Source organism: Hirundo rustica, chromosome 7 (assembly GCF_015227805.2).
Source record: "Hirundo rustica isolate bHirRus1 chromosome 7, bHirRus1.pri.v3, whole genome shotgun sequence".
Classification (NCBI taxonomy): Eukaryota; Metazoa; Chordata; class Aves; order Passeriformes; family Hirundinidae; genus Hirundo; species Hirundo rustica.
Genome location: NC_053456.1, coordinates 37,821,967 through 37,847,689, shown reverse-complemented (window position 1 = coordinate 37,847,689; position 25,723 = coordinate 37,821,967). Strand labels below are relative to the sequence as shown.

Genomic DNA, 25,723 nt, shown 5'->3' with positions numbered 1-25,723 from the left:
TAAACAGAAATGAGGTCTATGTCAATAATTTAACCTTCATGGGAACTGTACTTGATACATGAACCTCTTTTATGCCACTTCCAAATAATTGCTAAAAGCAGATATTTCTTCCTTATGTTTGCTTATCCACTAGATCCTATTCCTTAGGTACTTAGCTCTTACATTTAAGCAGGTTACCCTGAGTAAATTTGATATATCATAACCCTGCTGTCCTTGAAGTCTTCTCATAACCCTTTCCCTTTCCAGGCCAATTGAGCTTAATTAGCAGGTTGTATCAGCAGCAGGATCTCTTCACACATTCATTGGCTCTATACTCAATAACTGGAAAAATGACTTCAAATTGCCTCCTCATTGCATGTATGTGTTTCCTAGGATGGAAACTCCTCTTTTCCACTGATTTCCACTCAGTAATTCTAGCTTTGGAGCAAGCTAGGAAAAATACATCCAACGCTCTAACAGCAACATTTTCTGACTATGTGCTTTTCACCTGGCTTTTATCAGAGAATTCCAGACATAAGGTGGAATGCGAGATGGAATTTGAGGATGACACATCATATCTTAGGTCTCAGAAAAGCAGTAACAGTTTCTGAAAGCAGGTTCTTGTTTCAAGAAACTGGTTTATGATGCTGTGTCCCGTTTCAAAAGCTAATACCCTCCCTTGCTGTGTCCACCTTAGTTCTGTGAATATTATGAGGGATAATGTGTGTCTGGTGACTCAAAAAAAAAAAAAAAAAAAAAAAAAAAAAAAAAAAAAAAAAAAAAAAAAAAAAAAAAAAAGGCAGTGCAGTGGATCTAAAAATAAAAATTAGGAAAGGTAGGAATTAGCTCACCACAGCTCACCTCAATTGCCAGGTCAGGTTTCAATTTCCAGTAAGTTTTCAGTAGAGTAGCTTGTGTAAATGTATCTATGGGCACTCCTCAAACAGGGGAAAAGAAATTTCCTTGAAAACAGATAGCTGACATCACAGTACATGTTTTCCTGGAACAGAGCAGGCGCTGGATCAGTACCCTGCCTGCTGACATTCTCTTCATCCCAAGAGTGATATCACTGCCTGCACATCAGGAAAGAGATCACAGTGGGCTTGTAGGACGTGGAACCAGAGTGTGGTGCTCAAGATGCTGAACAACTCTTATGAAGAGCTGTGGAAGTTCATCTTAAAGGTGTCTGGAAACACTGTAGGCTGCCTCACTCCCAGGTTTGTCTGAAGAGCTGCCTTTATAGCTTGGGAACTGCAGCAGACTTTTTAGATTAACAATCCCTTTGCCAGGACAAAATATGTGTGAGAAGCATGCAAATGGTTATCAACACCACCACCCTGTATGATCTGAACTCAAGTGCTTGTCCAGGCACTCTACCGCAATGGGGCATGCACTGCGCTTTGTTCACTGGCAGCCTGAGAGCCACACTTACTGTGCACACTCTCTGCTTTGCTGTATTCCTTCAAACCAGGGAAAAGAACCCCACCCGGAGCAGCAGAGATGCCCACGGGGAGAAGGTGGATGGAAGAAGTTGACAAAATTTACAGCAGGGTTACATTAGGGCGTCACACTGAAGAACCTTTCCATTTAATAAAGGATCAACACCTAGTATTTCTTTCTTTCACTTTTCTTTTGTTCTCGGAGTTCATCTTGGACAGCAAGAAATAGAGTCAGAGAAAGAGGGTGTTAAATTTATTTTGAACGGAATGCAATGACACCGACTTTTCCACGTTAGGCATGAAAGCTTTTAACCTTGAGTCCCCAGAAGCAGATAAAACATCACTCAGGGTTTCTATTTCCAAGCCGCACGTTACACCTCACCTTCTCCCCTGTGCAGAACATTACTCCTCCCGAACGGAGCGGTATCCGCTTACAGGCAGCGCTGCTCCAAGGGGAAAAAAAGAAAAGTTTGCCTCTCCCCTCAAAAAAAGCCATTTTGTTCAGCCAGATGTTCTACAAAATGGCACGGCCGCTGCGCTGGAGGGGGGCCGGGCCTCCCACCCCGGCGGGCTCGGCGGGGCGGTGGCGGCCCCCGCCCGGCCCCCGGCGGCGCCCAGGCCAATGGGCGCCGGGGCGGCGGCGGCCGCCTCCTCCCGCCCAGCCCGCCCTATATAGCGCCCGGGCAGCGCCGCCGTCCCGTCCGTCGGGCTGTCCGTGCCCAGCCGAGCCCAGCCGAGCCCAGCCGTGCCAGGATGCCGGGCCGCACCGTGTGGCGGCTGGCGCTGCTCGCCCTCTGCCTGGGCGCCGCGGCGGCGGGGGGACATCGCCGCGGAGCCGGCGGCAAGAGCCGGCGGCAGGCGCAGACCCAGACCACCTCGCTGCCGCAGGGCACCGCCGCGCAGGGAAAGCGTGAGTACCGCCCGCGGGCAGGGCAGGGCAGGGCACGGCGGCCCCGGGCGGCTTTGTGGGACCCCCCGCTCGCCCTCAGCCGCCCCTCGGCTCGGCGCACCCGCACACGTGTGCGCCCCGGGCCCCTTCCCTCCCGGCTGCTGCCCGCGGTAACGCCGAACTTTGCTTTCTCTTCCCCCTCTGCATCCCCGTTCCTGCTCCTCTCCCCCCAGAGACCTGCTATGACAATGGACGGTACTATCAGATAAACCAGCAGTGGGAGCGCACTTACCTGGGAAACACGCTGGTCTGTACCTGCTACGGTGGGAGCCGAGGGTTCAACTGCGAGAGCAAGCCCGAACGTAAGTTGGTGGCCCCTTTTGTCTGCGTCGAGACCCCAGCGCGGCTTTTGGTGCCGAAAAAACCAAGCCTTGTGCGAGTTAGGGCCGGCAGCCCAGGTTTTCCGCTGAAGTTTGGTACTTAGGGTCGGTAATGGGATCTACACTCAATTACACTGAAGATCTGGCTTGGGATTTTAAGAAATGCTTTTCATTAGCGATGGGCCTGCCACCAGAACCCTGAGCCAAACATCGCTCATCTCTCTGGAGGATTGGATCTAAACATTAATTTTGGAGCCAACCTCTTCTTTATAATGAACTGAACTGACTCCTGGACTCTCACGGGGAAGTTCAAATCTGGAGTCACTTTGCAGCTCTGGCTCTGCTCTGTTTGATTGCTTCACCCCAGCTTTTCATAGCTGTGCAGTGTCGTCAGCTTGTTTAAAAATATTTCAACTTACAACTTTCCACAGCCTCCTGGCCCTGCCGTGAGCTTTCTATAATTGAGTGTAAAATGAGATTGTTTAGTCTGTGTAGAAAAGTTTAGGGAACAGAAAGAAGTTTAAATGCGATGTCTGCTGGAGGATGCGTCCCTAGGATTCTGTGTAGTTCAGTTTATCAGATGCAATTTATCTGTATTTATTGGTCTGAAGCCACTGGTTTGCCATAATTCCTTTATGTTGTTCTGGAGATAGAAGATTCCTGGCTGACAGTGTTCATGTAAGACAGATGTGAGCATCTTGTCCATCTGTTCTGCAAGGTTTGTGTGCTGCTTGCCTCACGGCTGGAGTATTTTAAGGAGTACTCAGTCACCGTACTCCATAAAAGAGGGTTCAGTCTGCTTTTCCTTCCCCTGCAGAGATTCCCAAGTTTTCCTTGTGGCACAACGAACTTTATCTGCCCAGCAGTGAAGAAAGTTGTTCTGCTTCACATCTCGAGTTCTGGTGGCAACACTGATATTCTGTAATCACTTACCTATGCATGAGTGTGAGCAATACACAAGTAGTGAACTTCGATGTTGACTTTGGTGGCCCTGCTGCAGAATTTGGGATTAATCTATTCAGTTTTTGCTAAGTCAGAGCGAGGAGGATTAGCATGACTAAGCACAGAGTTTCCAGGGGTTGTTTGCTCCCTCCTGTCTTCTCTACTGTTGCCTGCAAACAGCTGGGATTGATGCTTTCAGGCATGCCTGCCATGTGCAACTTCTGGTTCCCTGGGGGAGGGAGGAAGAGGTTGTCGAGCATCATGGGGGCCTTGAGGGGGCAAATTTCACCCAATTTCCTCTCTGCTCTTTTTGTCCCGTGAGGAAAGAGGAGACTGATAGGCATTTTTCCCCAGGAAAAAGGGACTGTCTGTGTGAAGAGGCAAGGAATGTGTTTCTGTTGACCGTGCATGTTACTGATGCGGTTCCATGAAGCTGATTATTTAATGTTTGGGGTTTTTTTCTCTCTCATAGCTGAAGAGACCTGCTTTGACAAATACACTGGATCCACTTACCGAGTCGGGGAGACCTATGAGCGCCCCAAGGACTCCATGATCTGGGACTGTACTTGCATTGGGGCTGGACGTGGGCGAATCAGCTGCACCATTGCCAGTATGTAACCAAGAGCCTATTCCTAGAGCTATTGTTCCTCAGTGTCATATTTTCCAGAGCAACTTACATGGTATTCCCAGTGCCTATTAGCTACAGTTGCATGGGGTTTAATCCAAAAGCTAAAGCTTTGAAATTAAAAGTCCATGCCCCATGTACATAAATTTCACAACCAAACTCCTCTTTTACTTAAGAGGTCAAGTGCTATTTGAGAAAACTTAGATCAAAAATTACTGTTAGTGTCCAGCTGTACAGGCTAGTAATTTATTATGTACAAGAGTGTATTACATCTTCACAGATGCAATTACAAAAGTAGTTTTTTTGATTGACCCACCAGCTGCAGAGCAGACTTTTTTCCCAAAGTAACACCATCAGCATTAATGCGACTACTCAGAATAAATGATAATAAAAGAATGCCACCTGAGAGCCAGTCCTTCATCCTCCAAAAATGTCATTGAACTCTTGTCTCTAAGGGAACTGGGATTTGATATCCAGACAGCAGCTTAACATGTTTCTATAACTCCTTTTCACTAGCCTGACCCATACTTTCCTCTTGCTCTTCCCTGTCTTCCCTTGGTCTTTTCTCCCCAACTCCCCTTTCATGTCGCTGTCTGGAAATCCTTTCCTTATTGAGTCACTGAATTGTTCACAATTTCCCTTTGGTTCAAATTGAACTTTCTGTGAGCAGAAAGGAAGATTGCTGTGTGTCAGGATTTTTACACTGAGATTTCAAAGTCTCTGAGGTACCTTTTGAGAAAAGTCTTGCTGTTAAAAGTATCCAGTTTCTTGTTTAAGATGCACATGCAGATCCTAGTATTGTTGCCACAGAGGACTCGGAAACCAGCCATCATTGTAGCATGGGAAAAAAATAATGCATTAAATCTAACAAGAGCCCTTCTGAATTTAATGGCATTTTATTGGGCAGGGATGATAAGTGTTGTAAGAAAAGGAGTCAGTAAGGAAATTGCAAGCGTAAGAGCAGCCTTGTTTCCTCATCATCAGCCTGGTTTAGAGCTCACTGGAGAGTCTGACTGACTGCAACTGGCTTTGAATCAATCTTCAGAGCTCCAAGATTCCCTGCTTTCATAAATGAGCCCACAAAGCATTTTACTGGCTCTTAATAAATGATGGGATGTGGGTCTTTTTTTTTTTTTTTTTTTTTTTTAACCTTGGATTCTTCCAAAGAAACAAACCCTGTGTTTGCAGACTGCCTTGCACCATGCTGCCCTCCCTCAACCTGGGCTGCCTCAGACAAGATGGAATCTGCCTTTCAAGGGCAGGCTTTCCAAACTCCGAAAGAGGACTGATTTCCCACTGTGCTGTCGCACCAAGCACCTCCTTATCCTCTACGTGCTGTCCTAGCCACCATGTGCCTCATGAGTGGCCACAGAGAAGCCCAAGTGGCATTGCCTCAAACAAGATGGAGGCAAACCCTCTCTTCGCCAGCCCTCAGCCTGAGAGCAGGGTTTGACGGGGAGACAGCGCCTCGTCACTCCCTGGCATTCCCTTTTCACCAGCCAGTCTTTGGCTGTGCTGTGGAGCATGGAGAAGTTAGCTGAGGGAGGAGGACGGGGCCTGGGAAGCACAGAAAATGGTGGGCACTGGCAGAAAAGGGCGGGAAAATGTTGAGCGCCATTTTACAGGCTGATGTCCCCCCTCATTCTCTTCAATGTCCCTCCTCCTTCTTGCTGCCCCTTGCCCCAGCTGACCCCCTTTGCCCCTGGCCAGATGGCCCTTACCTTGTCTCCACCATGCTGTCCCCGGGGTGTCCCTCACCTCGCCTCCCCTGTCTCCCGCCGCAGATCGCTGCCATGAGGGCGGCCAGTCCTACAAGATCGGCGACACGTGGCGCCGGCCCCACGAGACGGGCGGGTACATGCTGGAGTGCGTGTGCCTGGGCAACGGGAAGGGCGAGTGGACCTGCAAGCCCGTGGGTAAGAGGCTGCTCCTTCCTTCTCCCTCAGCGCTGTCAGGGCGTGTGGGCCCTTTCTCCTTGTCTCCCCTGAGGTGTCCCTCCCCGTGTGGGAATGCCCCGGGTGGGCTCTGATGCGCTTTCCCCTCGCAGCCGAGCGATGCTACGACAACACAGCCGGGACATCCTATGTGGTGGGAGAGACGTGGGAGAAGCCCTACCAGGGCTGGATGATGGTGGACTGCACCTGCCTCGGTGAGGGCAGCGGCCGCATCACCTGCACCTCCAGAAGTAAGTGCCAGCCTGGCAGCTGCCGGCTGCTCTGCTTTGTTTATCTTGCTTATTTATTCGTTTGTTTTCTTACTTACTTTTCATCCTGCGTGGGAAAGGAAAGTTATTCCTTTGCCCTGTGCAAGTACCAGTAGTTTGAGAGGGACGGCCGTCCTCTGGGAAGCGGTGGGGAGTGAGGAGGGGAGAGAGGCCTGTGTGGTGCCCCAGTCACCATCTGCGGCCTGGGAACACTCCCCAGAGCTGGGCAGCAGTGCTGGGGACAAGGGTGCCTGCAATATTTGGGAATTTAATCTCATGGACACAGAAGGGCTTAAGGAACGTGCTGTCAGCTGAGCCACAGCAGGCAGCTCCCAGGAAGTCAGGGAAAACTCTTGGCCCTCAAAATGACAGGGCGTTTAGCCTAGGGATGTCCATTTCTGTGCTTTCAAGGAGCCTTCTGAGGGACAGATGAGTGGTTTTTAAGTTAAATACCCTTTCCAACAGCAAGATCTGCAGGATTAAAGTATTTTCTTGCTTCTTTCTCTCTGTTACTGTTTAATTTATGTGTTAGCTAAAGCAGGGTATGTTTTGCCTGCTCTACCATCTTGCCTATCACTTTTCCCTCCCCGTTTCCCACTCCAGCAGCACAGGTGATTTTTTTAAAACATGTTTTTGCATCATTGAGGGACATTACCGTAAATACTCCATTTTATTTGTATTTGCAGAGCAAACAGGACTTTTAAAACCTAAAATCTTGCTTGTTTATTGACCTGTTCCAGTCCTGTTAGCTCCACCATAGAGCTTACTTCTGTCTCGGGCTTACACCAGTTGCCTCAAGAAAATTTAAATTTGTACCTCACACCTTGGTTATGCAAGGTTTGGGAACTCTTCTGTAGCCTCTCAATTGCCTCAAATTCAGTTGCCTTGAGGCACACAAATAATGGATTTTTGCTGATATAAACAGCAGACCTGTAAAGAATAAGACACTAAGGGGGGTGGCGATTAAAATGGAAGATCTGGAGAGACTTGGTCAAGAAATAAGCTATAAAATTCAACCCAGCCTTGACAATATTAAGTGTGTTGAAGACATGGGGAAAAATCATTAGCTGTCAAATGGGAATGAATAAAACAGAATGTGTTGTTTGTGAATTTTGGAGGACTTATTACTACTAATAAAATGTATTTGGCAGTAGCTTTCTTTCCATAACTCAAGTCTGTGCTGTTGTATCATGGAGGAAATTGCAATATAAGGGACCTCTTCATTTTTCATTTTGTTTTCCAATTACATTTGAATGGAGAAATTCAAATTTATGTATATAAAATGATACCTCTAGGCCACAAAATGGCATTACGCTTCAAGTGCGTGCTGCGGTTATGTATCTTTTATGGCCAGCATTTTCCAGAATCTCAGCCGATTGCTTCAGTGACATTTCAGCTATTCATTGAGAAGAGCGTTCATAAGACACATTTTTTTCACATTTGCAAAACTGCATGACGAATACCTCACCAGTTTACCATACTTCTGGCAAATGCTCAATTTCTGGTCTTTCTAGCAGTGTGAATCAGCAACATGTTTTCTACATTCACATTCTGTCCCACGTGCTCTCTCAGTGACAATCTGGCTTAATGCACATGTCCTTCCACAGTTCTTCATAAATCCATGTTCATTGATCTGTGATTATGTTTGAGCCACTGTATCAAGTTTCCCTTGAATAAGAAGGTAAAGTGTTGTAATGGAAGAAGAACTAGTTAATCCATGTGGCTCTGGCATCCAGACAAATGTAGTTTGTTGTGCTGTCCTTTGAACCCACTTGCTCAATTCATCGGGGGCTGTGGGTTATTAAAGAGATTTAGAAAGTCTGGTACTCCTGGTGTTACTTGAGCAGCTTGTATTAACTTCACTGCAGCTTCGTGCAGGCTTCTTTTGGAAGAAATGGGAGTTTGCATGTTGCCCTCAAACAGGTTTTAGTCCCTTCCAGATGAGAAAGAGCCCTGAACTTGAACTGTGCCTGCAAAGACTCCTGTTCAGTTCTTAAAAGAAAAACAAGGGTCATTAAAACACGTTTAGCTTTAAAGGTGTGTGCTAGACAGAATGGGTTTAGAATGGCTTTGAAAAGTAGCTCATTTGGACAATGGCTGCAGAGCGAAAGCACGGCTCTGGAAATGAATGGAAATCTTTCCTTAGGCTAAAGCACCAGGATTTTGGGATGCTCTCAGGCTTTGCAGTTTAGTGCAGGCTTTGGTGCATGTAGGAGTTGCAGTAGTGGGCTCCAGAGAACGAGGTGGGCCTTTCATTCAGACGAGCTCATTTGATGGGAGGAGTGCTGGGAGGTGCCCAGTGAAGCCCCCCAGTGCAGGCCCAGCTGAGAGCCCCGTTCCTCACACAGATCGCTGCAATGACCACGACACCAAGACCTCCTACAGAATTGGAGACAACTGGAGCAAGAAGGATAACCGTGGGAACTTGCTGCAGTGCGTCTGCACCGGGAACGGCAGAGGCGAGTGGAAGTGTGAGAGGCACACGTCCCTGCACACCACCAGCACCGGTAAGTGGGACATCGTGGCAGGGAACGTGGGGAAGGGCAGGAGGAATGGCACCTTTTGGCAGGTCAGGACTTGAAGTTAAGTTGTTCCATCCAAATTTGAGTATTTGAGTCTCGTCTGGGAAGGATCAGCAGCAAAGAGGGTCGGAGTTCAGAAGATGCTCCTTGTTTGTGCGTGTGGAGATAAGATTAATTGGTACCTTGTTTCCGTGCTGGAATGGGGCTGGCACATACAGGTGGGATTGCCTGCACAATCGCAGGGCAGTAAATCACATCCTGGCCCCAAATTCACAGGAACTATCTCTGTCTCGGGAGCATGGCACTCCAAGTTAATGTTTGAACTTTACGTATTTGCCTCCGGGTAACTTTCTTGACACGTCCTTTATTTAAACCCCTCTGAGACCATCTGGTTTCTTTGACATGATGAATACACCTACTAATGCCTGAGCTTTAAAAAGCCAAAAATGTCAAGGAATGTATACAATGCTGTTTAATACTTGTACCTGAGATAGCTTGTAATTTCGGTATGAAATATTGCCTAGTTTACGGGTAGCATATTTTTGGTGCCCAAGGTTTAAATCTTCAGCTTCTTAAATACTTTGTTTTGTCATTTTAAGGATCTAGGTTTCTTATCAGTGAGTGCAATGTAGAACTTCTGTTTTCCTGCAGTGCCTGCACTAAATTTTACTTGGTAAATGACCTTTAACTGTTTGGTGCCATCAGGTTAACTTAAAACTGTCAGAAGGTCTAAACTTCAAAATGCATAACACTTCAAGGGTGCCGGTATTTTATTTCCGTTATTACTTCCCCTGTTTCAGCAGAGCTGAATTTGTGAAGGTTCCTGTGGGAATCATTAGCAAAAATTTATATGATGTAGACAACAACAAGCCTCTTGGTCTCTTAGTATTATTCCAAATGATAATGTGCCAAAAACTTTGATTCAAAATTTAAAAATTGCTGACTAAAAGAATACATTTTAAGTTTATTCTTCTTGTTTTTAAGTGAAAAATTCAATTTAATCCTTTTTGCCTTATCTCCCTACTTCCTTGGTAAATTTCATTCTCTTGTCACTGATCCTAATTCTTCTACTCTACGTTTCCTTCAACTAGTTTTTTTTTCCTTCAAAAAAGAATTGTTTTCTAAACAATTTGTATGAAAAATAGTTTCTAAAGCCACTCTGCCGGGTTGGAAACCAGAGGCTGTCATTAGCAGGAAGGGGGAGTTGTTCTTCTGATGTTGAAATTTGCTAAGTGGAATGATTAAGCCGCGTCTCGGGAAGCTTAAGGATGCAGTGCCTGAGGTTTTATCGTCTCAGCATTTGGTGGCAGCCTTCTGTCCCGAGCTTTGCGTGCCACGTGTCCCCTCTGTCCCGCCTCGTGCCGCAGGCTCTGGCTCCCCCAGCATCACCAATGTGCAGACGGCGCTGTACCAGCCGCAGCCGCAGCAGCCCCAGCCCCAGCCCTACGGCCAGTGCATCACGGACAACGGCGTCGTCTACTCCCTGGGCATGCAGTGGCTCAAGACACAGGGCAGCCAGCAGATGCTGTGCACCTGCCTGGGCAACGGAGTCAGCTGCCAGGAGATAGGTATGAGTTGGTGTGTTGTGCCCGTTCGCTCCGGCGAGGCCTCTGGGGCCGTGCTGTGGCTTAATTTCCAGCAGAACCCTTTGTGTGCGTGTCAGAAATGTCCTCTGAAGAAGACATGCTGCAGAAAGGTGCAAGGGGGGAAGAAATGGTTTGGTTATTTGAAGCCCGGTTCTTTAGGGCAGGAACGTTTCCCAGTGAGCTATATTTAACTTGCTGGAGGGAAACAGAGCCCTTGGGGAGCAGCATTAATAACTCTATTCAAATGGAGCTGCAATAACATATGTTTGGAAAAGAATGTAAAAGAATGCCATGGCTGTGGAGCTGCCTGTTGGTGTGTATTGGCCTGGCTCCCTGGCAGTCAGTGTGGGTTCCCAGCAGCCAACAACTTGGCCTGGAGGGGCTGTTGCTGTTTTGGAGCGCTGAGATTTGGGGATTGATTTAAGCAGCAGTCTAATGCTGTGATTTGCTTTTCGAAGCCGTGACACAAACGTATGGTGGCAATTCTGATGGAGAGCCCTGTGTCCTGCCTTTCACCTACGATGGAAGGACTTTCTATTCCTGCACCACGGAAGGCCGCACAGATGGGCACTTCTGGTGCAGCACCACTTCCAACTTCGAGCAGGACAGGAGATACTCCTTCTGTACCGAGCAGAATGGTGAGTCCTTCCCAGAGGGTCTTCACGTGCACGTGACCCTGGTGCTAGGGACGGAGGAAGGAGCAGAGGACACAGGGACAGGCTGCCTGACCAATTCCAGCAGTCTGGAAGGACTCAAGGCAGTGCTGTGAATGGAGGGCTGCCTGATGACAGACCGCTTGTGTGCTCTTGGCATCTTTGGAGGGTGCTACAGATGTACCCTTTGAGTCCTGTTCTCTGTCCTCTAAGCTGACCTTAGAGTGGGAGTACCTGGTCATGGCCCAAAGGATGCTTATCTTTGGCTTTGCTCGGGTGAGTTGCTTCAAGCAATGCCCATATTAGGCTGCAAAGAGGAGGATATCCATGGAGTACAGTTTGTGCAGACCTGTCACTCCCTCCATCCTGGCTGTGTAGCCAGGCTGCCATATATAGTCGTGATCTTCATGTGGTTTGTGGTCACTGATCAAGAGCTGGGGCATGACTAAGGCAGCAGCATTCCCTCTTGTCTGTGGATGGTCAGTGTTCCCTTCACAGCACACGTCTACCTGTGTGGTTGCACTTCCTGGAATGCCTGTCAGACATCCATGGAGCAGTGTCCAGGCAGCTTCTTGGGATCTGACCTTGGAAAGAATATTTCATGTTGGGTTGGCCTCAGTGATCTTGAAGGTCTCTTCCAACCTAGTGATTCTGTGATTTTGTACGTGCCCACATGAAAATCCTGTTTCTTACACTGCATAGACACTTTTTGAAAAATTCTGTTCTACTGTGGTTTGTTTTTTTCCTGATCAAAGTCAAGCCTTTCTCTTCAGGGCATGTAATACTTTCTTTTTAAAAAAACAACAAAGTAACCTCCCAAAAAACACCCAGATACTGTCCCTGTCCATGCACACATTAGTGTTTTAGAGAGGCTTCTTGTGATACACTGTGGAAAAGAGAAATATGATAGAGAAAAATCTCAGTAAATATCTTCTTGTTCTCCAATATTTGTAAAGCAGAGTTGCTCAAGAGGTGATTAGTTCAGATAGATTACAGCTCTTTCCACTGCTGCTTGCAAAACAAGAAGCTTCCAGCCTTCAGAGAGGTTTTGGCTTGTCCTGTTGTACATAACCGAACTGTAACCCTTCCCTGAGGGTAAAGGCTTCCCTTTGAGCTGAAGGGCACCACTGGGAAATAGCTTCAGCGAGCTAATACAGGTGTGCTGAGAGCTTTATTTCATTCCCTAGGCCTTGGGAGAAGGGCTCTGCAAAGCTACTTCCTAAGCACAGTAAGCTTTGGTTTTCCCTGTTGCCTGGGAATTCCCATGGCTGCCTCTGCAGCTCATTCTGGAGCAAAGCTTGAACTGATCTGACCTCGTGCAAAGCTTATGTTTCCACATCTGAATTAATTAAAGCCAAGAAAAGAGGCCTGTGGATTATATACAGGGCACACATGGGAAAAAGTAGTGCTAGTGGTTTGTTTTCCAAGCTCTTCCATGCATGCTAAGAGAGAGTGCAGGCTGCATTTGCATCTGTTCTCTTTCCATTTTTTTGCACAGTTCTGGTCCAGACACGTGGTGGCAATTCCAATGGTGCTCTGTGCCACTTCCCCTTCCTGTACAACAACCGCAACTACACCGACTGCACTTCTGAGGGACGGAGGGACAACATGAAGTGGTGTGGAACCACTGAGAACTACGATGCTGACCAGAAGTTCGGGTTCTGCCCCATGGCTGGTAAGGCTGAGAGCCATCAGGGTGTCATGGAGCACCTCTGTGTGGTTCTTTGAGCTGGAAAGTGAAGACCTCTCTGTCACTGGTCAGGTACCGATGACTTCTAATGAGCTGCATCTCAGCCCAAAGCCTTTCAAGGCTTTTCTGAAGTTCTGTTTTGTCCTTTTTTTTTTTTTCCATTGACCACCTCTAGAAGAGATTTAGGCAGTGCCAGGAGAAGGCAATTTTCATTACTTCTTTGCTACAAGCCGGTGGTAGGCACGCTCTTCAGCTGGTGCAAACTGGTATAGATCTGCTGGAGAACCTAAATTTGAGTGTGTGCCTAAAATTTCCTTGTTCAGAGGCAGAAATCACTACCTGGTATGAAGGGGCGTTGCAAATGGTCTCAGTCCTCAAGATCTCGTAAATTCTGGCCTCATAAATATCCTCTTGCTTTGTTCCCACCCAGCCCATGAAGAAATCTGCACAACCAATGATGGTGTCATGTATCGTGTTGGGGACCAGTGGGATAAGCAGCATGACATGGGCCACATGATGAGATGTACTTGTGTAGGAAATGGCCGTGGAGAATGGACCTGCATTGCCTATTCCCAGCTCAGAGGTACTGATTTTCATGTTAATATCACCACTTCAGACTCGGTGGGTGGTGGAAGAAATTGGTATTCTTTTCTATCATTGCGGGCTTGAGCCACACTCAAGAACTGCTGTTCACTCTTTGGAGTAGGAAGGGGATTAGAGGAGCTGTGAAGTTCTTGTCTTGGTTATGTGCTGGAAAAGTGTTTTCCAGCCTTTACAGGCTCTCAAGCAGAAGCAAACCTTGATTATCTTGATTGTGGTATCCTTCCCTCCCTTTGTCTACATTTAGGAACTGGCACCACTGTGGCTTTACAGAGAGCTCGGTATAGGCACCTCCCCGCCTCAAGAACAGACAAAACTCCAGACTAGTCTGAAGTTTGAAAGCAGAGCTGTGCTGTTTTATTGTTCTGCGGTGAAATTTTCAATTCCTCTGTGCTGGATTAGCCTTTTGCTGGCTAATCTATATGTAAAGCTGGCAGGAAAGCATGGAGATTACTCTTATTTATTTACTCATATGTGTCAGTGGTCCAAGTGGAGAAGTACTTAAGCAGTACCAAGAAAAGAAGACTTAAAAGCACAGACATTTGATCATCTTACAGCTAGCTCACAGCGTTGGCTTCATGTCTGGAAAAGGCAGGGGGGTTGCTGTCAAGAGGCCAAGAAAGGACTCTTTAACACCACTGCTGAAATGGGATATAATTTATAGGGAAAGGCTCACTCAGGGGCTTTGGAAGGGTTTTTTTTTCATGCGTTCCCTTCAGAACAGCGTGAAAGGCTCTGCTCAAAGTTCTGGTCTGTGCAAGTCCTGTTTCCACTTACACAGCCAGTTCTCTGCAGCTCCATCCTGGAGTTGAAGTGCTCTTTCTCGATGAGGAGAGGGTAGAGATACTTTTCTTTTTCAAAAGGCAAAGGTTCTCTGAGTAGAGCTGTTTAAACACAGCAGCCAGACCTTGGTGCCTGCAGGAGAGTCTGAGCGCCCCTTGGTTTATCCTGATGGTGTGCCCATGGTGTGGGAAAATATCACAGGGAATGAAAGCCTGGACTCACTTCCTCAAGGACAGCTGGTCCAGGATTGACTCGGGACCTGAACTCGGGTCTCTTGGGTCCCACTTAACAAAACAACTTGCCTCTGGGCTTGTTTTCATGTTTGTTTTGTCTTTCTACTCCTTGCTGTGATTAGACTGGCTTTAGGAATTCTGGGCCAGATCCCAGATGGACATTGGACCTAACAGAGTGATAGCATTGTACTAAAGCACGGGGTCTGGTTACTGGGTTAGGAGATTGAGATTACTACAGAGAGTAGCAGAGGTACCCAGCAGAGTAGCATTGTGAGGATGGCTGTACTTCTGCATTGTATCTTTATAAATTTGGAGCAGCCCTTTTTCCCTTGTGTGCTTGCGGTGATTTGAGGCTGAGGAGTTTCAGCTGAGATGTTCCTCAGAGGAGATGGCTGGAGAGTCAGTGTGGTGGTTTAGATTTTTGTTCACACGTGGAATCTGTCTGAAGGAACAGCAGGGCAGTTCTGTAGCTGGATTGTGTCCTACAGACCTCTTTTGTGCAGGGGTTGTTTATTTGTACAGCGCTGATGGATGGGCTTGGGAGCAGGGGTGTGTATGCAGCACTGTGAGGGTGACAGATTACAGGAGGGCTCCTTTCTGGCTTGGATGGAGCTGGTCGTGGTCAGTCTGCGTGCTGATCAAGCAAAGGCAACGATGTTCCAGGCAGAAGGGTTCTGCCATACTGCTTAGACCTGTTGCTGATAAACCCTGCTCTCTCCCCCAGACCAGTGCATTGTGGATGGCATCACCTATGACGTGAACCAGACCTTCCACAAGCGTCATGATGAGGGGCACATGCTGAACTGCACCTGCTTTGGCCAGGGCCGGGGGAGATGGAAGTGTGATCCTGTTGGTGAGTCACTGGCTGTCCCCACTTGCCAAATGCCCTTTGTGGCTCTGTGCAAACTGGCTGTGGCGTGGAGAAGCTGGGATGTGGGTTGGGGCCCAGTTTTGTCTGCTTTCTGTCCTGAATTGTGCAAAAGCAAAAATAGAAGCAACGGTGCACTTGCTGGAGGGTAAGTGAAAGGGCATTTGTTAATTTAAGAACATATGCTTGGGTTGTCCTACTACCACACAAGAGCTGTGACTGTGGCAGGTGTGTGTTGTACAATGCAGAAGGTTGTGGTAGCAGGGCAGTTAGCCCCAGGCTGTGGTGGTTTGGCTGGATTCTGCTACCTGAGCTGTCAGCTTAGCAGGGCGCTCAGCCTGAACAGTAATAAAACATGCAGCTGGGCACTGATGCTAGGATCAGTCTTCTTGCCTTTCTCTAGCCTAAAATCTTTTGGAGTTTTCTCCCTGAACTGAGGAAGGAGCACCAGCATATATTAGCTTACCTCGGGCTGAATTGATTTTTTGGCTGCCCTTTGTTCTAGCAAAGATGGAAAGCTCAGGATGAGAACACATGTTAATAGTGCTCTGGAGGTTAGCTAAAACCATCATGGTTCTCTGCAAGAATGAGATTTCATGTCTTCTGCCTCCCCCCTTCCCTAGAAAACCTTGATTGGAAGATAAGACCTGGCTGTTTGGATTGCAATTACTAAATCCAAGAAAGCTTCAAACTATTGCCAAGAAAATCTGTTAGAAATTACTAGTTCTGAAGCTCTGCTTTGTTTGCAGTAGCATCTGTACATTTTTACCCAGGAACATAGATTGTAAAGCTCCTGTAAAATTACTAGTTTCAAGGAAGGGGTTGACAACAGGTGATTGCTGCTAGCTGTATAGGTGCAATTAAAGTTTTAATTTTGTTGGCTCTCTCTAAACAAAGCTCTTATTTATCCAAGCAAACATAATGCTAGTTCTCTCTGAAAATTTCCATTGGGCCAGGCATACATGCAGTTGTCAGAGTAGAAAGTGTACTGAAGTGCTGTACTGTGCTGTATTTACACTAGTTAAGCTGATTTCTGGATCTGATCTGTTCCCCTTTGGTTTATACAATGGTAAATCTGGAAAGATTCTGCTGAAAATAAAAACATGCTATTAAAACAAACTATTAAAACATAAATGAATTCTGCTGAAGGCAGGAGGAGTTTTTGCCTTTGATCTCCTTGAGAGCAGCATGGTTTAGCTTTGAATGAGAGATGAACTCAGTTGGCCAGGGCAGAATTGAGCTCCAGAGTGGACGAAATTCTTTCTAGAAGGAGCACCCCACTGAAATGCATCACAGCCAAATTAGCCCCCTAATATCCAACTTAATACATGCAGCAGTGTTTTAAGAACCTCAATTTGAGATTCAAGTTCTGTTGCCACTTTGTCTTTATGAACCTGTATTTGCAAATAGACACTGGTGCTGCATCTCTTTGTGCAAAAGTCTTTCAGAATTGCTCTTCTTTGTAGATATTTCACTGTGGTTTCAGTAACACACAGTGCTGAGCAGCCTCTCTTGTGTCCCCAGACCAGTGCCAGGACTCAGAAACCCGCACCTTCTACCAGATTGGAGACTCCTGGGAGAAGTATGTCCATGGGGTCAGGTACCAGTGCTACTGCTATGGTCGTGGGATTGGAGAGTGGCATTGCCAGCCTCTGCAGACATACCCAGGTAAGAAACCCAGCGGAAAATAAACTCATCTGCTGAGTAAGAGCTGAGGAAAGCCAGCTTTCCACCTCTCACCTGTTCAGGTTTCTGTACCTAATGCCTTTTGGTTTCCTTTAAAAACGGAACAGATTCTCCCTGTCCCTTGGCAAACACAAGCAGGTGTCAGGGGGCTATAGTGAGGGGCCCAAGCTGTTTGCAGCTATTCCTGAGGCCAGGGTTAGTTCAGAGAGTGACCCTCAGTGCACACAGCAATTGGGTTTTACATTGCCTCTTGGTATTTAGTGATATCACACGTGCAGTCTTCAGCTTATATTGCCTGAAACTCAGCCGTGTAGGTCTTCCTTTTCCACTCATTACAGAAGCTAAATCCATCACAGAACGAAATGTTTTTCCTGATCAGTGCCCCAAAGAAATTAAATATTTGAGCTCTTGTTTGTCCAGGCAGTTCCAGGAACTCTTTTTAGGGATGGGCAATGCCTGTTTGTTGGTTGTTCAGCTTCAGTTCCCCGAACAGAACATAAGGGGAACCCCTCTACTTTCCTGTTTAAGGTTGCAACTGCCACTGTCCTAATCTGAATAAGATGAAGTATTAAGGCTTGCTGAGCTTCATTTACTCCTGTTGTACGGCTTAAACAAACATGTCCCTGAGCTATGTGAAATATGCATGCCTCCAGCCTGGAGACCAGGGCTTTTGGGCTGCTTTAGACACAAGAGTGACTGAAAATGTGTAAATAAACCGAATCTAATGTTTCTAAATGTAGGTTTGGGGTTAGGTGAGCTTTGAAATTTTTTGCCAGTGGGCACAGGTTTGTTTTTCTAGAAATCCTGTTAAATGGGGAACAGGTATATATGTTACATGGTTGTCCAAATAAATTATTATTAGAAATGTTGGGAATGGGGTGAGGGTGCAGCTGTTTAATGGCTAAAACACTTCCCTGCAGATTCCAGGGATCTCTTTGCTGGGATTTTCTGAGAACTAACATGAGGACAGTGCTGCTGAGTGCTCTGTGAAACCTCCCCAGTGGGGCCAGGAGGGACTGAAAGTAGAACCATGGGATCAGAAAATTTGTCCTTCTCTATTGGAGAGCTTGTTGGAGGAAATAGGCCTGAGCCTGACCTTGCTGAATGCAGTCAGTACTCTTAAGCATTAGAGTGCTGCAGAACTTGTATTTTCATCAGTTCATGGGCCTGTTTTGTCTCAGGACTTCCACCAATCCTTCTGGTGGAGTTTGTGTACAGGAGAAAAGTCTGTCAGTCCTCCACAGAGTCATGAAAATTCTATGTTTCAAATGAACTGATTAAGAAATTTAGTAAAATAGTATAAGATTAGTGTCTCTTTTCTGGGTATATTCAGTGTCAGATCAGAAGTTTTCCCTCACCAGGCTGCATGATTAGACCTGGATTCGGCAGGTTGCTTTTATCAGCAGACTTTGCTTTGCAGACTTTTTCTGTACTAGACCTCTCCATTTTCAGTTTCTTTGATAGCTTACAGGAAACGGACCCAAGCAGTGCACATTAACTCCCCCACAGAATTTATTCTTATTCACTGGTTTTCTAGGTAACAGTGAAGCATTAAACTCATTATATGAGTGCTCATTAAACTCATTATATGTGTACTCACATTATATGTGAGCCATGCAGCCTTCTTGCTTTCCGATGACTCCACAACATCCCCAGTATGTTAAAACTGGCAATTCTTTTTTTCAGGGTCAACTGGACCTGTTCAGGTGATCATCACAGAGAGTACAAATCAGCCAAATTCCCACCCCATCCAGTGGAATGCTCCCGAACGATCTCACATCACCCAGTACATCTTGCGCTGGAGACCGGTGAGTGCCACGTTTGTCAGCATCTGTTCATCAAGAGTACTTTATTTGGCTTTTTGTGGTGTCTGAAAGAAGTGGCTGACATAATTTCAGCCAACTTGAGTTGCTTATTCAGTGCCTTTTTCCTGTTGAGGTCAACAGCTACTCTTGAGCACCAAGGAGAGCCAGTGCTGTATAAACACTTAATGTTTTCTTGACCAAACTTCACTGGTTGCTGTGTTCAGAAAGTGCTTTGTTAAACAAAGCACTAGTACTGCAAGCAGACAAGTTTATATCCTTCCTTACCTTAGGAATGTAAATCCTTGTGGAAGCTTCTTCCTCCAAAGAAATGCCATTTTAGTAATGTGCATATCCAGAGACTAGCAGGATGCATTTTATTCTGTTAATGAGCAGGTAAAAATTAGTAGGATATGAAGTCATAAACAGCTTCGTGTAGGATTAAATAAACAGTCACTCCCATATTCTCCAAAGTCTAAACCAAAACCAGTTAACGACTGCTTGTTGGCTGGTCCCTCTGTGAGGAATGATTTTGTTGAACCAACGCAGATGAGCTGTGCTCCAGCTTCACGAAAGACCACTTAACGATTAAGAGCATTAGTACCTCAGTGCTGCCTGTTATTAAGAGAACAATAAAGGCCGTGATCCAAAGCCATTCAAGGCCCTCAGGTCTTCTTACTGACTTCGGTGTATCTTGGATGAGGGCCTGAATGAAATGGACTTTAAAGCTCTGGAGTACAAACCTCAGAGGATGGAGCATTATTTTAAAGCTTCCCATAGAGTTCAAACACAGGGTAGAAGGGAAAAACTTCTCTGTATATTGTTTTCAGATGATGGCTTAGAGTGTTATTCTGAACAGCCTTCAAATGTATATTTTCCAGCCACTACTTCATGCCTTACTGTGCTTTTGATGAAGGAATGAGTTGGATTTATAACAAATAATGCTCCTTTTAAAGGGGAAAGTTCATAGCTAGGTTGTTTTTAGTTTACCCCTGTAAAACCTAGTAACTCAATGCCATTGGTCCTGCTTCTTGGCATACTTTTCTCATCGCCTTTGACTTGATTCTGTCTGTGCTTTAAAGCCACTCAAATCATACCTGTGTTTGAGTATTACAGTGAGTAGTAACCACACAGCAGGTTAGGTCACTAGATTCCTCTGCTTGCAGCCAAGGGAGTCTCTCACTATCTGAGTGTCCTTCTCCTTGCAGAAAAACTCAGGAAGGCAGTGGAAGGAAGCCACCATCCCTGGCCACCGGAACTCCTACACCATCTCAGGCCTGAAGCCTGGTGTGATATACGAGGGGCAGCTCATCAGTGTCCAGCAGTACGGCCACAAAGAAGTCACCCGCTTTGATTTTACCACAACCAGCACCACAGCAGTGACAAGTGAGCAGGGGGACATCCAGGGAAACCTGATCTCCTTCACCCACAGCCTTGCTTTATGCATCCCAGTTAACACAAGAGTAGTGGTGCTTAATGCAGCCTCTCTTTCCCCTCTCTTGCAGGCAACACTGTTTCAGGAGAGACAACTCTTCTTCCTCCCGTGGTTGCTACTTCAGAATCCGTCACCGAAATCACATCCAACAGTTTTGTCGTCTCCTGGGTTTCTGCTTCTGACACGGTGTCTGGATTCCGTGTTGAGTACGAGCTGAGCGAGGAGGGTGATGAACCACAGTACCTCGGTGAGATGGCACTGGAGATGCCAGACCAAAGCATTGCTGGCAGCCAGTGCATCGCTGCTTTGTGGCAGTCGTTAGAGCTGGTGTGAGCAGCGAGCATCTCCCTGGCTTTCAGTAGGTTCAGTCAGGATATGAGAGTGGCAGGACCAGCTCGGGTTAAAAACTCACTTATTTCATTGTCTTTTCTCCAATTAGTAGCTGTAAGAGAACAAGGCAAGTAAATAGCAATATACCTTCAGAATACTGTCCCAAAATTCTGCAGAGGAAAGCTGCCTGAGCCAGGAGTGGTGGATGAGTAATAACTCTGGGTAGATATAATTATTCTTTTCATCTCCATGAATTTGCTCAGTGTTTTCTTCCTTCTACAATCCTGTAAAGTTACTGGCTTCCACAGTATCCTGAAGTGAGCAACAGTGTAGATGAGAAGAGAACCAAATCTGGCTTTTTGAACCTGCCTCCTGGCTAATTTCCTTCGGCATACCTTTGTTCTTCCATCAGAATGGACAGAAATCTTGCCTAAATGCCCTGTCTTGGCTGCTTGTTACCTCATGGATGTCTCATGTTTCAGTCTGCTCTGCCAGTTGTTTTATTTGTTTCAGATCTTCCTTATCTTTGATAATGAGACAATTAACCTGGTTAAAGGCACTGGACTCAGACACAGGAATTGAAACTGTTTTTCTAATATTTACTGTAGAGCACATGGCACCACAACATGTAATTTCGTTTTAACTTCTTCCTAATTTCCTGTCTTAATAGTGGTAATAGCAACATCTCACCTCAAATATTTGAGGGTGTAACAGTTGTTGGGACATGAGTGTGGTAGAAGAACATGACAAAAAGAACAGCAGTCTCCTGACCTAATAATTCTACCTGGACTGTTGCTCCTCTGAATTCACATGCTTGGACACTGAGCAGAAGTGGCTCTTGTGGGGGCTGCCAGCACTGTCCCCACCTTTGTTTCTGCCCAGACAGCTGAGGTGTGCTGTGAAGCACCTCCTGAGCTCGTTTGTCTCCAGACAGAGGTTTACATGCTGATTGAAAGGCAATTCCCAGTTTCCCCTGAGATGCTTGGCTTCAATCTGACAGCCAGGAGCTGCTTCTTTGGGAATTTTCTACATCTGGCACGTAGGTGGACATCTGGGAAAAGGGAGAGAAGTTCACCAGCCCTCATAATGTCATTCTTCTTCACTCATGAGTCAGTGTTTCCACATAACCTACTCATGTGGAAGTTTTTCCATATATTTCTGTACTGAAAGTTCAACAGTCAGGGTATGAAGTGAGTGTTCAGCTGAGATGGCTACAGTGTGCAGGGGCCTGCTGCTCAAGCTGCCCGGCAGTGTCCCACATCAAGCCTTGCTGCCCTTGGTTGCTGGTCCCAGCTCTCCACACAGCTCTTCTGAGGTGAACCAAAGGCAGTGCAGAGAAACTGTTGTTTTATTGCAGGAAGACTCTTCTTCAGCCCAGATTAGAACAGACTTCTCAATGATTTAATTTGGAGAGAAGGCAAGAAGATGGAATTGCTAAAACAGTTTTTTCTCTCCCGTCTTCCTCAGATCTTCCAAGCACAGCCACTTCTGTCAACATCCCCGACTTGCTTCCTGGCCGCAAGTATATTGTCAATGTCTATCAGATCTCTGAAGAAGGAGAGCAGAATCTGATCCTGTCTACTTCACAGACTACAGGTATGTGTGGGTGGCTGTTACTGCACTTCGAAAGCTGTTGTTACTGTTTGCTCAAGAGTTTATTGTTGCCTCTTATCCTCACTCTTGCTGTCCTCCTCTGTTTATTCTCTTAAACAGCTCCTGATGCACCACCCGACCACACAGTGGAAAGTGTGGATGACACATCCATTGTCATCAGCTGGAGCAGACCACAGGCTCCAATCACAGGTTTGTCCAACTGGAGTGCACTTATTCTGCATTATTCATAGAATCTGAAACGTAGGTGAAAGAAAATGAAATGTAACTGTGGGACAAAGGTAGTGCAAAGTTCTGTCTGGTCGGAGAGACCAGCTGGAAAGCTCATGGGCAGTTCAGCATTTCCTTAGCTTCGGTGACTGAACCAAGCAACGCAGAAGGCTGGATGCAAAACAATTCCTTCTGGATTTGTGTGAAATAAAAGCAAGCCCCAAGACCTTATATTTGTATCTGTCATCCAGACCATCCCATAGTGAGCATGAGAGCAGCACAGGCCCAGATCCACATGTCAGGCCTCATTCTAAGCCAGGTCAGATTGTGCTTTGGAAAGCAGTGTGAGTGTGTGGTCTGCAGATGGGATGTGAGCACAGGCAGGCCGCAGGTGCTTCTGAAGTTCAGGACTATTTTTACCAAGACTCAATAGGGAGATCAGTTCAGCCCTCATTTCTAGCATTCTTTGTGCTTACTGTTTGTGCTGAGGATTACATATTTCTCTTGCTTCAGGCTACAGGATTGTTTACGTACCCTCTGTGGAAGGCAGCAGCACAGAGCTCAACCTGCCTGACACTGCCACCTCTGTGACACTCAGTGACCTGATGCCAGGGGTTCAGTACAACATCAGCATCTATGCAGTGGAAGAAAACCAAGAGAGCACTCCTGTCTTCATCCAGCAGGAAACCACTGGGGTCCCACGCACAGGTAATGCCCACCTTCTGGCTTTCAGTCGCTGAGATTTCTGTGCCTAGCTAAAGTGTGTGCTTAAGTGAACTCTGGTACAGTTTTGTGGGATTGAGTTCTTTCACTAAGTTCTGTAGTAAAATCACACTTCAGATGTGCATTAAGAGGGTTGTAATTCCTAGGGCTTGGACTGCAGGCAGGTCTTCCATTGTCTGCAGAAGAGAGATCAGTTTCTCAGGTTATCTTAAGGGGATTCTGCGAAGAAATCCACTGTAGTGCCCGGTGTATCATTTTGCCCCAGCACCTGGCTCGCAGATGTTCAGGGTTATGAGCTCAGACACCACTACACACATTTGAATTGTTCACCTGACTTTTCCCTCTCCCTTCCAGTCCTACCCGTTGTTTTCCTTCGCAGTCAGTGGGGGTGGGAGATGGCTCGGCGTTGACTGATGTGCCAAAACGACACCATAGCATCTTGAGGCACTCAGTATTTAAAAATCATCTGGTTTCAGGGTTCTTTAAGTATCCAGTTGGACCAAACCAAAAGAAGGGATAGTGAAAGAATTGGGATTTGATGTGGTAAGCAGCGGAATTTCATGGTCCTGCATGTTGCAAGCACGTGTTTGCAAATGGGAATTTACCAAGAATGAACTCAGCTCAATGATTTTATGGTTTGGCTTCTGCATCTCCCAGAAATGTGCACTGGTTAACCTTAGGGCAGTATCAGTCATAGTCTCAAGAAACTTAACTTAAACACAGGAATTCAAGGGTGCAGTACTGTGGCCCAGCACTGAGGCAACTGCATTTTCCATTTGACTATAGTAAGGCCAGATCAGCCCCTGTGCTTGTTTAATTATAAAAGGTGGATTTCAAGATAATGATAGACGTTCAGAACATGCTGTGGGTTTTGAGAACCTTCTCTTTTAATTTTAGAAGGAGGTTACTGTTTCTAGCCCCCAGAGTACTTTTTCTCCCCTCAGGCTTTGGTTCTGCATATATTTGAAGTTCTATAGCATATTTCATCTGATCTTTCAGTTCTCTTTCTGTCACAGCAAGATACCTCCTGAAGACATAGTATACTTTAATGTAGAGAGTGATGTTTGGAATTGTAGTCTGCTTGAATACTGTCTGGGAATGTGTGCAGGCACGTTTACAGTGAGGTTACCTTGACTTTTTAATTGGGTAAACATTCTTGGGCTAGCCATTGTTCAAGCAAAATTCACTTTTTTTTTTCCTTCCCTGGAAAACCTGTAGCTTCTCCTCCTGCTCAGGACTCCCTTTGACAGCTGTTGTACCCCTATGCTTTCAGATGAGGTGCCTTCCCCCAGGGATCTGCAGTTTGTGGAGGTTTCTGACATCAAGATCACCATCATGTGGACGCCACCCCAGAGCCAGGTGTCCGGCTATCGGGTGGAGGTGATCCCTGTCAACCGCCCCGGCCAGCACGGTCAGAGACTGCCCATCACCAGGAGCTCTTTTGCTGAAGTCATTGACCTGATCCCAGGAACAACCTACCTCTTCAAGATCTTTGCTGTAAACCAGGGCAGGGAGAGCAAACCTTTGACTGGAGAGCAAACCACCAGTAAGTGTCTTCCCTCCGTGCTTTTTTAAGCCTTTTGGAGCGCGTATTTCTCTGTCGCTTGGAGGAAATGTATAAACAGAGCACTTGAAGTGCAACAATTCTAGCCCAGGAGGTATCCCATCAGTAGGATGACAGGGCTGGGAATTCATTCATTCTGACAATGATCTCTTCAGCAGATTTATCCTCCTCCAGGGCTTTCCAATGGGAGTTTAAGTCTCATGGTGCTTTAAAACAATTTTGTATGGCTGGAATTCAACTTTTTTATTACTGACTGAGAATTGATGGACCCTGCAGTTCTTTTACAGCACAGATCACAGCCTGTGATTTTTTATAATTTTAAGGGGGGTTTTTTTGCTGGTACCTTAGGGCAGATTTCAGTATAACTTAGAAGCCTTGCTGAGATTTCCTCTGAAAACCCCATCTCCCTTTTGACAGCTCCATCCCTGGGTCCGCTGGCAGCAGCAGCAGTTGTGCCTGCACGTGCAAGGAAGGATCATTCAGGATCCCTCAGAGCCTGATTGCTAGTGATCTAGTGGCAGTGCAGCACCTCACCAGCATGAGGAAAAGTGCACTTTGTCAGGCGTTGTTTTTTGCTTTGCAGCAGTGCAGAGAAGAGAGAGGAGCAGTGGCTGGGCAAGATGTAGTTTTCAGATGGAAGAGTAGGAGTTCTGTCTGGTTTTGGGTGGTTATCTCTGTTTTCGATCCAAGAGGAGCAGATCAGACAGAACATGGGACATGGTTTGTTTGATCAGATCCTGTTTATTGGGCAATAGAAGGGTGAGAGGGTGCTTGTGGTGTTCTTTGGCTGGGTGATTTTATTCAGAGGGACAAAATTCAGCCATGTGCATCTGCTGCTCTTCTGATACTTTTCAGTAAAAAGAGCAAGGAGAGAGAACCCAGCCTGGCTCTTAGTAACATGAGAGGGAAGGAGAGGAAATGGGATAATCTGTGAATATAGCCATGCTGTTTGAGAAATATCCTTCCTTCC

At 46.4% G+C, this 25,723-nt stretch overlaps 1 protein-coding gene across 4 annotated transcripts in view; it reads left to right on the top strand.

The window, feature by feature from the left end:
* Nucleotides 1–2,162: 2,162 nt before the first annotated feature.
* FN1 (fibronectin 1) overlaps nt 2,163–25,723 on the top strand; it is a 50,905-nt gene continuing 27,344 nt past the window's right edge. For all 4 annotated transcript variants that reach the window (XM_040070203.2, XM_040070202.2, XM_040070200.2 and 1 more), the window contains exons 1-19: nt 2,163–2,328; nt 2,541–2,669; nt 4,102–4,239; nt 6,039–6,170; nt 6,302–6,439; nt 8,806–8,964; nt 10,347–10,547; nt 11,024–11,203; nt 12,717–12,893; nt 13,339–13,491; nt 15,249–15,377; nt 16,917–17,060; nt 18,765–18,886; nt 20,089–20,266; nt 20,386–20,562; nt 22,113–22,241; nt 22,359–22,448; nt 22,980–23,174; nt 24,463–24,735. In XM_040070203.2, the coding sequence (XP_039926137.1) occupies nt 2,172–2,328; nt 2,541–2,669; nt 4,102–4,239; nt 6,039–6,170; nt 6,302–6,439; nt 8,806–8,964; nt 10,347–10,547; nt 11,024–11,203; nt 12,717–12,893; nt 13,339–13,491; nt 15,249–15,377; nt 16,917–17,060; nt 18,765–18,886; nt 20,089–20,266; nt 20,386–20,562; nt 22,113–22,241; nt 22,359–22,448; nt 22,980–23,174; nt 24,463–24,735 (3,001 nt within the window). In that variant the 5' untranslated portion in view covers nt 2,163–2,171. The remainder of the gene's footprint in view (nt 2,329–2,540; nt 2,670–4,101; nt 4,240–6,038; nt 6,171–6,301; nt 6,440–8,805; nt 8,965–10,346; nt 10,548–11,023; nt 11,204–12,716; nt 12,894–13,338; nt 13,492–15,248; nt 15,378–16,916; nt 17,061–18,764; nt 18,887–20,088; nt 20,267–20,385; nt 20,563–22,112; nt 22,242–22,358; nt 22,449–22,979; nt 23,175–24,462; nt 24,736–25,723) is intronic.